At 42.2% G+C, this 13766-nt stretch overlaps 1 protein-coding gene across 3 annotated transcripts; it reads right to left on the bottom strand.

The window, feature by feature from the left end:
* Window positions 1-229: 229 nt before the first annotated feature.
* On the bottom strand, window positions 230-13493 carry TMEM179 (transmembrane protein 179). Of its 3 annotated transcripts, none has more exons than XM_030484621.1 (5): window positions 13055-13493; window positions 9198-9335; window positions 7595-7673; window positions 4583-4765; window positions 230-2128 (listed from the first exon to the last, which is right to left on the bottom strand). In XM_030484621.1, exons 1-4 carry the CDS (start codon window positions 13354-13356, stop codon window positions 4586-4588), a joined length of 699 nt encoding a protein of 232 aa, XP_030340481.1. In that variant the 5' UTR covers window positions 13357-13493; the 3' UTR covers window positions 230-2128; window positions 4583-4585. The 3 variants fall into 3 exon arrangements, with proteins under 3 accessions (XP_030340481.1, XP_030340482.1, XP_030340480.1); XM_030484622.1 differs by having other exon boundaries at window positions 230-1812; XM_030484620.1 differs by having other exon boundaries at window positions 230-4765.
* Window positions 13494-13766: the final 273 nt, after the last annotated feature.

Raw genomic sequence — 13766 nt, 5'->3', positions numbered from 1 at the left:
ACCAAGTAGAAGAGCTTCCACAGGAGGATTTGAGGGGGATCCAGGATAACAACATGATAGCAGCATTTGCTGTGCAAATGGACGCTTGTGTCTCCCAAGGCAGAGGGGGAGATTAAATCTGTGCCTCGCAGTTATTGCAGTGGCAGGGGTTTGGGAGGGAAAATTACACGCATTTTAACAAGTAGCTCATCACTTTCTGCCACCCCTATGAAATGCAGCCTTTTGGGTAACATATAACCTTCCACATCTAACAAATCACAGTTGTGGCTTTTTGTTTTGGTGAAAAAAAAAAAAAAATTAAAAAGAATCATTCTGTGACACATCAAAGTGCTATTCACCCTTCTTGGGTGCATATGCCCATTTTTTAGGAACTAGGATCTGACAGGAAACTAATAAGTGTTTAATCCTAATTCCTTTACCTATCTAAGAAAACAGGATTTAAATTCTCACAGGGATTCAGTTCTTTTGACTATGGTCAGTTTTGACAGTATTGGCAGTTCAAGCAGTTAAAGTAGCTATGAGAGGTAGAAAAGTTTAAGCACTCAGGTGAATACATTCACATTGCTCTGTGTTCGCAATAGCAGTTCAATTACACTCTTTGGCATGGAAAAAAGAAACTGAAGAGGAAGCATTGCTATGTAAATACTCTTCCCAACAACAGAATGGAAAGACACTATCAATGACATCCCTGCACTGAAATAAGCAGCACTTGCTATATATGAAGTAAATTGCTGTCTAACTTCTAGAAACAAATGTTAAGTTTTCTGAGAGAGTGCAGTTGTGTTTTTCCCTTCTATGTCAGGAGTACATCAAAGTGCTATCTTCTATGCAGTTGTTAGTTTCAAAATTTTTGTCATATTGTCATTTCAAAAAAATTTTAAAAACTTTTAGATACTTATCTATGAATACAAAAATACAGCTCAGGTTAGTTTTCCTCTTTCTCAATAGAGAATAATAATAGAAACATGCAATTCAAGGCATTAGTACCATAAACAGAAATATTTCTAAAGCAATTTCAGTGCTCATGAAGCTATATGAGCATTTTCTCACTGTGTGCAGGTGTGGAAACCAGCCAGGCAAAACCTGCCTATCTTCCCAGATTTCTTAAGCATAAAAAAGGACATTTGTGGTCTCCAAAGCAAACATTCCAATGAGATAAAAGTGGGCTATTTCCATCACCAAAGGAAGTGGTCTGAGGTACAAATTTAGGATCTGGATACAAACAGGATTCCCATTAGCTCAAGGATGTTCAAACGCAAAGCTTTTCCCCCTTCTATCATGTGACGATAAACAAACACAAGTATAAATACTACACAGGGTTCTAGTTCTTTAAATACGCCTCTTGCTAGAGTGTTCGCAGAGGTATGCTTTGGGAGGTGGAAAATTAAAAAGGACCCTGAAACATCACAGAAATGCAACATTTGACTCAGAGAAACTCCTACTGCAGCCACGCTCTGCGCTGCTTGGCAATGGATGACTAAAAGCAGAGATGATAGGTATCTATGTATGCATGTGTTTATAAATAATACTGCTATTGTAACACATTTTCAGCCTGGTATCACCATGTTGGCCTGAGTGTTCAAGCTTTAGGAGAAGAGGTTGCAGAAAGCTAAACACAAACAAAAAAGCCCAAGCGGATCCAATAACTGGACATTGCACAATACCCTTCCTCCCCTTGAGTCAGCCAGAGAGCTTCTCACTACACTCTTCACCTTCTCACCTGCACAGGGTCTTCCTTCCAAAACAGCTTTACTTTTAAGCATCACTCATGCTTGCAAGCTGGCGCTAGCTTCACTTGCCAAGTGAGGGAAGCTGTGAAAAATAAACCAAGATTCACGTGGGACTCAAAGAACAGCCTCAGCCTCTTTTCAGTTTACATACCAACTTCAACTGCCAAGATGCTTGCATTCATGGGCATATAGTGTAACTGGGGTTAGAAGAATTCACCCATATAAATGAGTTAGAGAGGGTAAGCTTTGATGCCAAATTTAATAGGTGAGTCTGTACAGGTGCTTGTGTTTGGCTGGACTTTCCAAAGGCTGAAGTATTTCACTCCTATTGACCTTCACTTCAAGGTGGGATTCTGGCTGCCCCAGGTGCTTTGAAGATCCCACTTTTGTCTTTTGAGCTGCAGAACAATGACGATAGTGTCAGTGAGATAGAGTCATGGTGACAAATGCTAGTGAAAATGCTAAACACAAAAGTCAGCAAGAGTAGAAACCCCAGGATGAGTGTTTGCTGCTTCTCATGGAAGTGGAAAAAAGGAAAAGACCCTGAGACAGGAGAAAAGAGAGGTAGAAGAAACCATAAGCTCCAGACAACCTCACTGATGAGCAGCATCTTCTTCGTCCTAGGAACCAGAGACAAGGCTTAAGCCCTGATATCTCAGAGCAAGGATGAGAAAGAGGCACTTGCTATCTTCTACCTCTTGGTTCTTCAAACCTCCAGGCAAGACCAGGGATGGTGGTCCCAACCCACATGTTACTTCAGCCTAAGCCTTATTTGGCACATACATAAAGTATATTACACAAAGCAGCAACATGGTTCCATGTGAGGAACAAGGTGTGCGCTGAAGTGTGTGGGAAGAAACATCACTGATTAATCTTAAATTCAAAGTGAGACTGGAAGAAGAAGTAGTGGTTTTTACAGTTGGAGAAACAACTTTTGAGTTATGCAAATGTTTTGAGTTATGTTTGATGAAACATAGAAAATGGACTGATTTTCAGGACCCAAGCTCTTCTACAGGGTGTGAAGGGGAAGGTCACGCCTTGTCAAAGGGCTTAGGTACCTGCAGGAGTCTATCACTTATTAGACCAAATGAATAAATAAAGGCACTCCAGCAGTCCTGATCTCTGAATTTTAAATTGGTGTTATCTAACTTGATCTCTGACTCCCTCTTCAGGAACTCCTCCTCTGATGACAATTCACAACTACACAAAGCCCACTGCTGTAAAGCTTTCAAAGGAATTGCATTCCCATGTGGGCAGAAATCACGCTGAAAAACAAGATCTCTCTACAAATAGTTGCACCCAGTTAGGGCTTTAAGAGATGTTTACAGGGCTGGCTCACTGCTTATAGCCTATGGAGGTTTTTTTCCCTAAACCTATGAGAAAAATTTGGCTGTTAAATGTAATGTTAGATTTTATGCCCTAAAATGCTTACTAATTCAGGGATTTGCTATGACTTCAAATTCTGTTTCAACCAAACGCTTAAGCCAGTACTTCACTCTTTATTTAAGAGGTAATATAGTTGTGCATGATTTGTACCTGTGTTGCAATAAATTCGGTCTCAACTCAAACACAGTTGCCACAGGCAGTGTCAGTGTATTCCCAAAAAATCTTCTTCAGCTTAACTGCTGAATCGGGGTCTTCAGTATGATGTATACCAGGGGATAATTGCCTAGTTCTAGTGCAACTTTACTTCTCTGCCATGCAAATCCCACACTCATCTGAGTCACTCTTAATTACCGGATCTACTTCTCATCTCCACCGTCTACCTTATTTGTTGAAGCGCTAGCAAAGCAAAACTGAAAGAACAACAAAGCCACTAGTAAGCTTTGTATAAGTAATGGTTCTTTTTTACAGCAAAATTTGTCAGCCCTGGAACTCCTGCCCATGAGTCGGGAAAATGGAACCATTCAACACTGAACCACCTATAAAATAAAGCAGCTGTTCAAGCTCCTTGCTATATTTATAGAAATACAGGTATACCTACAATGCAAATGTTTACAGTGATTTTGCATACCCCATATGAAATAAATATCACAAGCAAATTCTAATATTCAAAACTGAATAGCATACAATGTTAGGGACCAAGTTACATTTATAAATGCACAAGCATTAATACTACCTGTTCAGCCTAATTTCTTATGCAAGCTTCAGCAATTGCTAGCTACATTACACTTCAGGAGTCATATAAATGTTGGTCATGCCAAAATCTAAGAAACAAAACCACAAAAATTCTCCACCATCCATCCAAATCATACAGTTTTTGACAGATACTGTAATAAGATAGTGGTTTCATGAAATTCATTAACATTGTCCCATATTAAGTATCAAGTCTGGAACACAGGTCTCTATGTTCTAAAGGAACTCAAAATCAGAGCAGGAGCAATAGGTTTGTCAGCACTGTGTCCATGCATATAGCAAAAGCAGAGACAATGAGAGTCTGTACCTGGACCAGAGCTGCAATTATTCAACATAAAGCAAGAATAGGGGTGGCTTTACTGGCAAAAGGAAGGAGAAGGAGAGAAGAGGGACTGGACACAGCCACAGTGACAATTGTTGTTGCAGAATAGTTTGGAGAAATAGCCTGGAATCTGTAGCCTGGTATTGCCAGCTCAGTCCACAAAAATGGCCCCCACCCCAAAAGGCAGTAAGAGTTCTGCTGGCAAGAGCAGGTTACAGTATCTGTATTCTAATACGAATATTTCTGCCAACAGTTTTTCATGGAGGAAGTGGGTGATTCTCAAGTACATCTCTTTTCAGGAAAGAAATGTTCTCCCACACTCAATACCCTGATTCAACTTCAGCTCACACTACTGACTATTAAAATCTAGATCCTGCCCTGGAAATTTGCTTACACTTTAGATCATGCCACTTTTCTCATCTTGCAAAGAGGAACGTGAAGAGGATCTTCCTAGCAACAGCTCCTTCTCATGAATCAGGCTATCTAGCAGGTCCTCCTGTCTGTAGTTATGATAAACCTTCAGGAAAGCCAGAATGGTAATTCCCAGCCAAGTCAGCCAGGCAGCCCAGAGACCAAACTAGAGAAAAAAAGAAATTATAAAGAGGTCAGTAATGTATTGTAAAAATAAAGTCAACTGTACAGGCGAATATCAAAATCTCAGCTGGATCAAACTCTGTGGAGTCACACTAAGTCACACCAAGTCACACCCAGTGAGGTCCTGACCCCACTGTTCCTCCACACAAATTATTTCCAGATTAAAAGGTAAAAACTTTTACATACTAGAAAACCTGAAGCAAAAAAGTACTAAGTACAATAATGAAAAAAAGAAATACGTGTAAAGGAGGTGCATCCACTGAACTTCCCATATCTGGGACATTCTGGCCAGCCCAGAATTCTTGGGATTATTTCACTTTTGTTACCTTAGAATTGCAATATGATTTGAGGCATTTTCCAAAACTGCCTTCCCAAGTCCCTCAGGCCTTCCACTACCCCTGCAGAAGTGTTAAGGTATTTCTATTTAAAATACTGTTGAGAAAATCTTACAAATGAAACCTTCACATTCTGGAGTAACTGGTTCACTATGAACTCTGAGAGCAGGCAAAACCCATTACAATGAATCCAAGTGCCTCGTGGCTCATTTATGCCTGGCATTAGAGACCTGGGCTTAAAGTCTCAGATCTACAATAAATCCCATCACTAACTTAGTCTCTCTTGCTTAACTTCATAGAAATCATTACAATTTGATTGGTTCATGCACATGAATGTTGGCCTCCCTGACTCAGATGAAGCTCATTTGTTGCAAGGCTTTCTGGCAGAAATTCCATTTTAATTCTATGATGCCTTTAGCAAAGAAGCATTAATTGAATCCCAGTATTTCAGTTTTGATATACTGAATTTTTAATTAAAAGAATACAAAAATTTAAACATTTACAGACAGTAATACAGCAATACAGCTGTGTACTCTAATAGTCAATTTAGATAAACAAGGGACACTATTTTTTGTAGGGAGTTTATGTTCCTATATATCTTGAACACTTTGGAAATTCTCTTATTTCTGCCTATACTTACAATTGTCTCACTTCACCAGTAAAACATACTTTTAAGTTATTCTACAAACTCTGGAAATAATAAAAATATAATAATTTGGCTTTATACATCTAGAGAATTGGAAGCTTTGCATTCATTTCTTAAGCACCACTTCATTAATGATATATTTTCTTATGGGCATTCAGATAACGGTTACTGCTGTGGTCTTCTCAGCATCTTTGATATGGAAGAACCTACTTGGATTTAACCAAAGTCAGTGAAAATCCCAGTGCCATTCTGATGTGCTGGAAGCATCCAAATAGAGGAAACATGACAGAGACATGAACAAAGACTGCTTTTAAGTAAAGCCTGTTGTAGGAAGTTATTGCTCTTAAAAGGAAAGGTTTGCTTTAGCCCATATGTCTAGTCTATTCTTGAGTTTTTCTTTCTATTGTTTCAAAGAATCTTATTTGCCCTACATAGGCAAACCCATTCTTGTATCTTCATCCAACTCTGTTTACCATACCCTGGATATCAAAAAACAATCATGCAGAATTTCCATGCTACGCAGACACCACACCACCCCCCCCAGCTTGTGCCTTTCTTCAAACAGTCATAATCAAGATTCACTTCAACACTATCAGGTTCAGCTTTTAAAACCAAATGGTGTTTTCCTGGAGCTGTTATGCTCCCAGGTTCTTCACATTTGGGTGTTTGGGGAGCTTAGTGGCTCTCCAACTAGCTAGAGCTAGCCTGCTCTACCCAGTGACATCTGGAATAACGGGGATTGATGTAGGGACCCACATTCAATGGCTTGGGCTGATCCATCTGTATTGTGATATGTTAACTCTCCTCCAACTGCATGGACCTTGAATTTTTAGGCATGGCCCCTTGTTAGAGAAATGCCTTCTCTTGTATATAGATTATATCAACTGTCCATCCAGAGATCACAAGGTGGACATGGACATTTAGTTCCCATGAACTCAAAGCTATAGACCCATAACAGGTTTACTTCTGCTACTTTCCCACTAGCTGGTAGATTAGGAACGAATAGCAAAATCTGCTACAAAATACAGCCTGGCCTTGGGCTAGCATCATATAAAGAGATCACTTTGACAGTATATTTCTGTCCTACATGCAGATATGCCTGAGCTGGGTATCCAGATACCAGTGCTGACAATAAAGACACAAAACTAGCTTGTGTCCAAAAGGCACAGTTACCTTCGAGGAATGCCCCAGGCAACCTAATGCTTCTTCCCATGAGGGACAACATAAGAAGCATGTGTATGGGTGCAGCCCTGCACGGATGGGGCTATCCTCCTTGCAGATCTAGTGTGTGCTCACATGCACAAGTGCCCAAGTCCCAGTGTTCACTGACTTTGACTGTTGACTTAGAACTAGCCTATTCAATAGAAAGGTCTTAGTGGTCTAATTCTCAAAGATTCATTGGAAGACAGTCCTATCTAAATGACAGTAATATTTATTTTCAATGGTCTGATATTTATATAGCTCAGACCATTTCAGAAAAACTCATGGAAGGCAAAGCTAATAGCCTTAGACATTATTCTGAACAGCAGTGAAGAGCTCCAGGATGTCAGTGTTTTTGCAGAGCTCATCCTTTGGAGAATTAACAAATTTTCCATCATGAGTAACAAGATCAGTGACAGAATCAGGTTTTGCCACGTTTGCATTCAAAACTATCTATTTTGAATTTAAAATGAAAATGAGCCCATCACTATCATCCTGATTCAGCACTTACTGAACTCAGTGGAAACATTCTCATTGATTTCAGAGGAATGGTAGTTCAACTCCAGCAATCCCAGATCAATGAGCAAGTGGCAAATGAACTGGAAAAGAACTATAACCTAGTCTGACCTACCTGTGCAATAGCAAACTGGTCATAGAAAGCAGAGTTTTCTAAGTTCAGTTCAAGATCTATATCCTGCAATTCTTCACAGCTACCCAAGGAAGGCATTTGGAGGAGAAAAAAGAACATTATTTCAGAGATTCCAAACAGGCAAACCAACTGTAAAAGAAAGCAACATCTTAAATCTGTTTCAGTCACAAGGGCAATGTTCTACCAAAAGATATTTAAGTTATCACAGTAACCATGTTGCTTGCCAGTTTTCTCTTAAACTAGGCTAAAAGAGGCATGTAATTACTTTCTTTATAAAAAACCAATGTATAATTATGTAAGTGATAACACCAATCTTCCATAAGTGGAATTGCAATAATTATTATGAAAACAGTACTCTTACAACCCTCTTCTCCCATTATCCCCAAGCCTCCCACATATACACATCTGGCATCACCCCATGTTGGTTGCTTCACCCCTCAGTGAAACAAAGTGTATGAGCCTCCATTACCTTTTGACTTCATCAGGAAACGCCTCAGAAGAAGAGATTGTGTGGGTGTTTTTGTTTCGGATGCTCCAGCAAGGAGATGATACTCTGATGGTAAGACAGAGGCTGCCTACAGATTTTACAAATAACTTGGACTTTTACTGGTGTGAAAAAATTACCAGGATTTTGAGGTTGTCTTTCTATCTCTTGGTTGATTTCTGCAGCCTCTTCTCTCTCCTTTTCAGTGCTGTCGGTCATCTTGGGTTCTTATCCGAATATTCGATTAGGCGTTATTTGTAATTGAATTTTTAACCGAATATTCGAATAATTCGATTAATCGTTGCAGCCCTAAACAGAACATTTACTATGGCATTTTACAACATATGACAATATGCAACATAAATGTATGCTTTAAGTAATATGTTTATTTAATATCATATGACATAAAATGTCACTTTTTCCTCTCTCTTCATTGTTATTTCTTTGATAGGAAAAAACCTACCTCAACTTATCTTGTTTCCTGTAAGGAGTATAATCATCATTGGATACAGCAGGCCATTTTAGGAGCTGCACATTTTGTGCACTGTAAGGAAGTATCAACAATCTGTTGACACTTACAAAGTACTTTCCATTCTGTCGTTCTCAGGGCATCCAGAGCACCTTTACGAGGCCAGCATCTTTACATGAAATTTTGGATGACAGTGCACTGGGGCACAAGCAGGGTGACTGACTTGACTGCTGTCACACAATGGGTCAGTGGCAGAGCCAGGACAGCAAGCCAGGAGCCCTGGCTCCCTGTCCCCTGCCCTGCTTACAAGGCCACACTCTCCCTACTCTTAAGAGCATTTCCAAATCTTGCTGTCCTTTGGAAATAAAACATTTTGAACTAATGGATTTCTTTTGAATATAATCATGAATCTAAAAGAAACCATGAAACTCCATGGAAACATACTTTTCTTTGTGGGGTGCTAAAGCAAAAAAAAAAAAGGGGGGGGCAAAAAAAATCTGGATTTGCACATTACAGGTGCCTTCTCACCCTTGCTTACCTTGCATGCAGTAAGTACAGTTTGCAGCACCACTGTTCATTTGTGCATATATGAAAAAGAAGAAAAAAGAGAAAATGTATTTTTCAATACTAACCTATTTGGCATACTTCCTTTTTCGGTAATTGCATCACACCACATGTTAAATCCTACACTCACTATAGTGCTTGCAATAAATGTGATAAATACCACAAAGGCGCTGATCAGCAGATTCAGGAAAGCATAAAAGAAGGAGCTGCAATAAAAAGGAAGAAAAATGTAACTCATAAACAGCTGAAACACAACATCAGCAGTCTCTCTAAGCAGCATACCATGGGTGCAAAGATATCAGTTTCCATTTGAAACACATCTGTTTAATGAAGAACACCTAATACACTGAAAAACTACAGATTATTATTTTGAGCCACATTATTATATTTAAGCGCTTTTGATTTTGATAATTTTTTTTTTCACCATAAGAGGATGGCACTTTAAATATTAAAAAATAAGTGGTGATTGTTCATACACAGCATGGCTTTTGTTAGCTGTAATGATGAAAATCACCATTGTTAAAATAAATGCCATTAACTTAAATTATATAGTAAGCGGAGCTAAAATTATTTCATGACTAATTATGTCCCCATGATAATTGGGACAAAAATTGCCTTGGAGAGGGAAACTAAAAGTAAAAAAACAGTACTGATAGCTATAATAATTTTATGCAATGTAACACAAGGTACTGCCACCATAGGACAAGAATCTCAGTTTTATGGGCAATTTGCAGAGCAGGCCAGCTTCACCTGGAACTTCTCTGGCATTGGTGTTATTTCTGGCAACTGAACATCAGTTTACCTCAGCCCTGTTAAATCTGCCCAACCAGGGCTAGCCCTTGGTACATGCTGTGTTTGGAATGGTATGGGGTAGAATGTTTACAGTGGTCCCATAAGGCCAGGGAATTCCAGCCTCACTGTTTAACTTCCCCCCACTTAATTCTAGCTAGTGAAAACTTTCTAATCCTTTTTTTCATCCATCTGACCAAGCCCTTCTCTACTTGAAACTGCCCTAAGTGGTACTTGGAAAGTCTCATTATCTAAAAACTGGGCATCTACTTTCTTGGAGAAAGACTGGCAACTCCAGGAGGCTCAGGAAGCTCCAGGAGGTCATCCTGTTCAGGTTAGGTGGTAAGGATGAATATGACGAATTTCCCACTACTCTCATTATACTGGGGATAGAAGGAGTCTACTCACTAGAGAGGCAAAAAAAACCCCAAAACGAACAGTAATTACTTTTCCATGATGGCTCACTAAATGAAAAGTCGAGAGGCTTTCAGAGTCAGTGTTTGAATCCTGGGAATGTTCTAGGCTAGACAATCCTAATTTCAACAGGTTATACATGATGAGGCATATAAGGAGAATTTCTTTTAAATGAAACAGTTGCCGGTGGGGTAATGTTCCTGGTTTGATGTGGCTTTAGAGGGGTAGCCTAGCCTGGATTTCATCCCAAGTGTTGCTAAAACCATATCCACTGTGTGCACCTCAGCATGGTATGCTGGCCCGAGAGTCAGAAAAGACTTGAGCTGTCCACTGAATAAAAACAGAGTTGACATCAAAATTAGTAAGAGCTCTGGAAAAAGAACAGTTAATAGGATTATTCAGTGGATCATCATCAGCCCAGGACCTCCAGTCCTCCCTCTGCTTCCTACCCTGCAGCAGAAGAAATGCGAAGGTCCAGAATCTGACCTTCCACTGCCAAAGCAGGACTTGATTTGTACTTGGCGATCAGTAACCATCACTGTGTGCTGGAGATTCATAAGGCCAGGGCATCCTGATAGAGAACTGTGCTAAACTGGCTCTCTTCCTTGCCTATTATTCTCCTTAATCAGAATTTCAAGCTACACATTCCAGATTGAATGAATGCCCTGTAGTAATAAATGCTTAGAGTCAAAGTAGAAGACGCTTTGCAATCCTGATATCTGAGTTGTACTTCTACCTTTCAGCTGAGCTGGATAGTCCCAGGCCCAGAGCATGGCTGGCAGCTAGCACTTGCTTTTTCTACTCCTGCAAGCAACTTGAGCTTTGTCTGTCCTGGAGGCAAGGGGTGCAGAGACCCTTTCAAGAAGGATTTTTAGCAGTCTTCACTATCTGACAGCAATCATTCAAAACCATTGCACATGAAGATTGGCCACCTTGCTAGGAGGCGTAGGGTGCCAACCCTGGCTGCTTCGGGTGGCTCACCCTGGGGCTGGCCCAGCAGCAGTGGTCCTGCTCAATAGGATCAGCAGTGATGTCATTGTGCTTCATCCTCAACTGCCTCTAATCAGAAATGGCAATTTTCATTTGTGGTGAGTAGCTCACATTTATCTCTCCATCCAAACAGAGCTGCTTTCAAGCCCATTTGAAGTATTAACAAATGGCTGTCTAAAATCAGAACAGTGTGTGTCCTGCTTGACAGACAGTGGCAGATCTGGTACAGGACAAACCTTCTTTCTTACTAGGAAACTGCTGATTTCAAGCAGCTTCCTTCTCATCCTGTTTTACCATTCTGTAATGCTTATGGTTATCTCCTCATGCCGACTTGCTCTGTCTTTGGGACAATTTTCAGGGGCCTTATGAACAGTTTTGAACTAAATAGCCACTTTTGGAAGCAGGCCAAATGTCTGATCCGGTTTTCACTATTACAAGGTTTTTACTGCTGGTTTCTTCCAAATATGAACTAGTTCTGAACTGCAAAACTAAAACAAAGCATCTGGATTTAACTAATTCTCTACAGATATCTGGTCACCTGAGGAAGCTGAATTCAAATGTGTTAAGAAGTACATGGTTATATTTAGAACTTGTAAGGTAATTTTTAATATGGAAATAAATTTCTAGTCTATACTTATAGCATGTTTTATTATTAGGCAGCTTGAGGATGGTCAGAAAGAACCAGAGAGACAACACTGCTACACAGTTCCCGATATTACCAACATCAGGGTGTTGTACAAGCCCGGATGTAAGTAACAGCCACTGACCCAGGAAACCTCTAGGACAAATAGATCTGGACATGAGTGATTTGCCCTTGACACTGTCCTTAAACCATGGGGAAATAACTTTCTTAGTCTAGCCAGGCACCAGCACATGTTCCTGCCTTCCCCTTTTCATGCAGCTGGATGCTTGGAGGGCCCTGGACCCATAGCACCCACAGGTTGGGTTACCTGTGTCAGGGGCTCTACCCAAGGTGGCAGGATAGGCCACCAGAGAGGCAAGCACAGAGCACAGTGCTCCCAAGCTGCTTCCTGGACCACCACGTCTCTCACTATACCTGCTGGGATCTGGTGCCCCTTGGTTTGTCTGAGCACAGTACTCAGCTGCCAGTGCAGCCCTGCGGCTGCTGCAGGGAGTGCTCGACATTGCTCTCGTGTCGTAACCAAGCAATGGTTGTTCTCTGCAATAGTTGCCATGTCCACCACAAGAGCAGGATAAAAACAGAGAGGAACCACCACCTTCTCCCTTCTGCCCTCCCACCACCACCACATAAAACCATACTGTTTCAAGGTTTTTCACACACCTGGTGTACATCTTGGGAAGGCCCCCCTTTACAGGGACATGTAGTGGGACCATGGTCAGGAGACACCTGCTAGCCCCAGCCTCCAGCATCACCCCAAAACCCCAAACACCCTCCATGCCCATCACAGCTTTGCTGGCCAGATGCTGCTCTCAGACTGCTAAAGGGCAGCAGGTGCATAGCGGTGAATCTGTCCTGCTCCCCGAAACCCATGTAGGGGAGCATCACCCAGAGAGGGCCCTGGACACAGGTGGGGGTGTACGTAGTGTGTGTGCAGACAGACACAGGCAATACACTGCCTCACCTCACGCCCCTCTAGGGAGCAGGATGATCGGAATGGTGCAAAGCCCAGTGCTTCACCCCCAGGATGCTCCCACTTGCCCCAGCCTGCAGGAGGGATGGGCACACCCTGCCCTCCCCAGAGATACTTACTCCTCATGCCCTTTGCAGAGGAAGAAGAGGGTCCTCCAGGCCTGCACTGTGGCCAGCAGGAGGGAGAGGAGCCCGGTGAAGATGCTGAAGCGGCAGGCAGCCTCGGGCCCCCACTCCTGTACGGTGAAGCGCTGCCTCTCCACCGTCAGGTTGGCATTGAGCCACATGCCCTCGGTGAAGAGCAGGCACCGGCCGTGGAAGTCGTTGCCATTCTCAGAGAGGGGCACCACCACGATGAAGCTGAAGAGGAAGGCCATGAAGTAGCAGATGCACTGAGCGAAGAGGAAATTGCTGAGCGCCATGTCCGCGGCTCTGCGCAGGCAGAGGGAGGGAGGGAGGGAAGGAGGGAGGAATGCAGGAGGGAAGGATGCAGGAGGGAAGGATGCAGGAGGAAGGGATGCGGGGGAGGGGGGAGGATGGTGGGATGGAGGGAGGAAGCCTGCAGCAGTAGGGGGTGGGGAGGGAGGATGCGCAGTGCAATGCAATGCAATGCCTCCTCCGAACACGGCTGCTGCCTCTCCCGCAGCCCGAGCTGCCCCTGCTGATGGCTTTGGGGCTTGCGGGGGGAGCAGAGAGGAAGGAATGTTGTGGGGGATGCTCTCTTCGGGAAAATCTGGCCACTGATACACCCTGGCGCCCAGAGGGTTAAGTCAGTCCATACCTCCCCAGCAGGGCTCTCAGGACACTGATGACACAGGACATTGATGTCACC

This window comes from Strigops habroptila, chromosome 4 (genome assembly GCF_004027225.2).
Source record: "Strigops habroptila isolate Jane chromosome 4, bStrHab1.2.pri, whole genome shotgun sequence".
In the NCBI taxonomy this organism is placed as follows: Eukaryota; Metazoa; Chordata; class Aves; order Psittaciformes; family Psittacidae; genus Strigops; species Strigops habroptila.
This window is presented reverse-complemented; position numbering and strand designations above follow the sequence as displayed.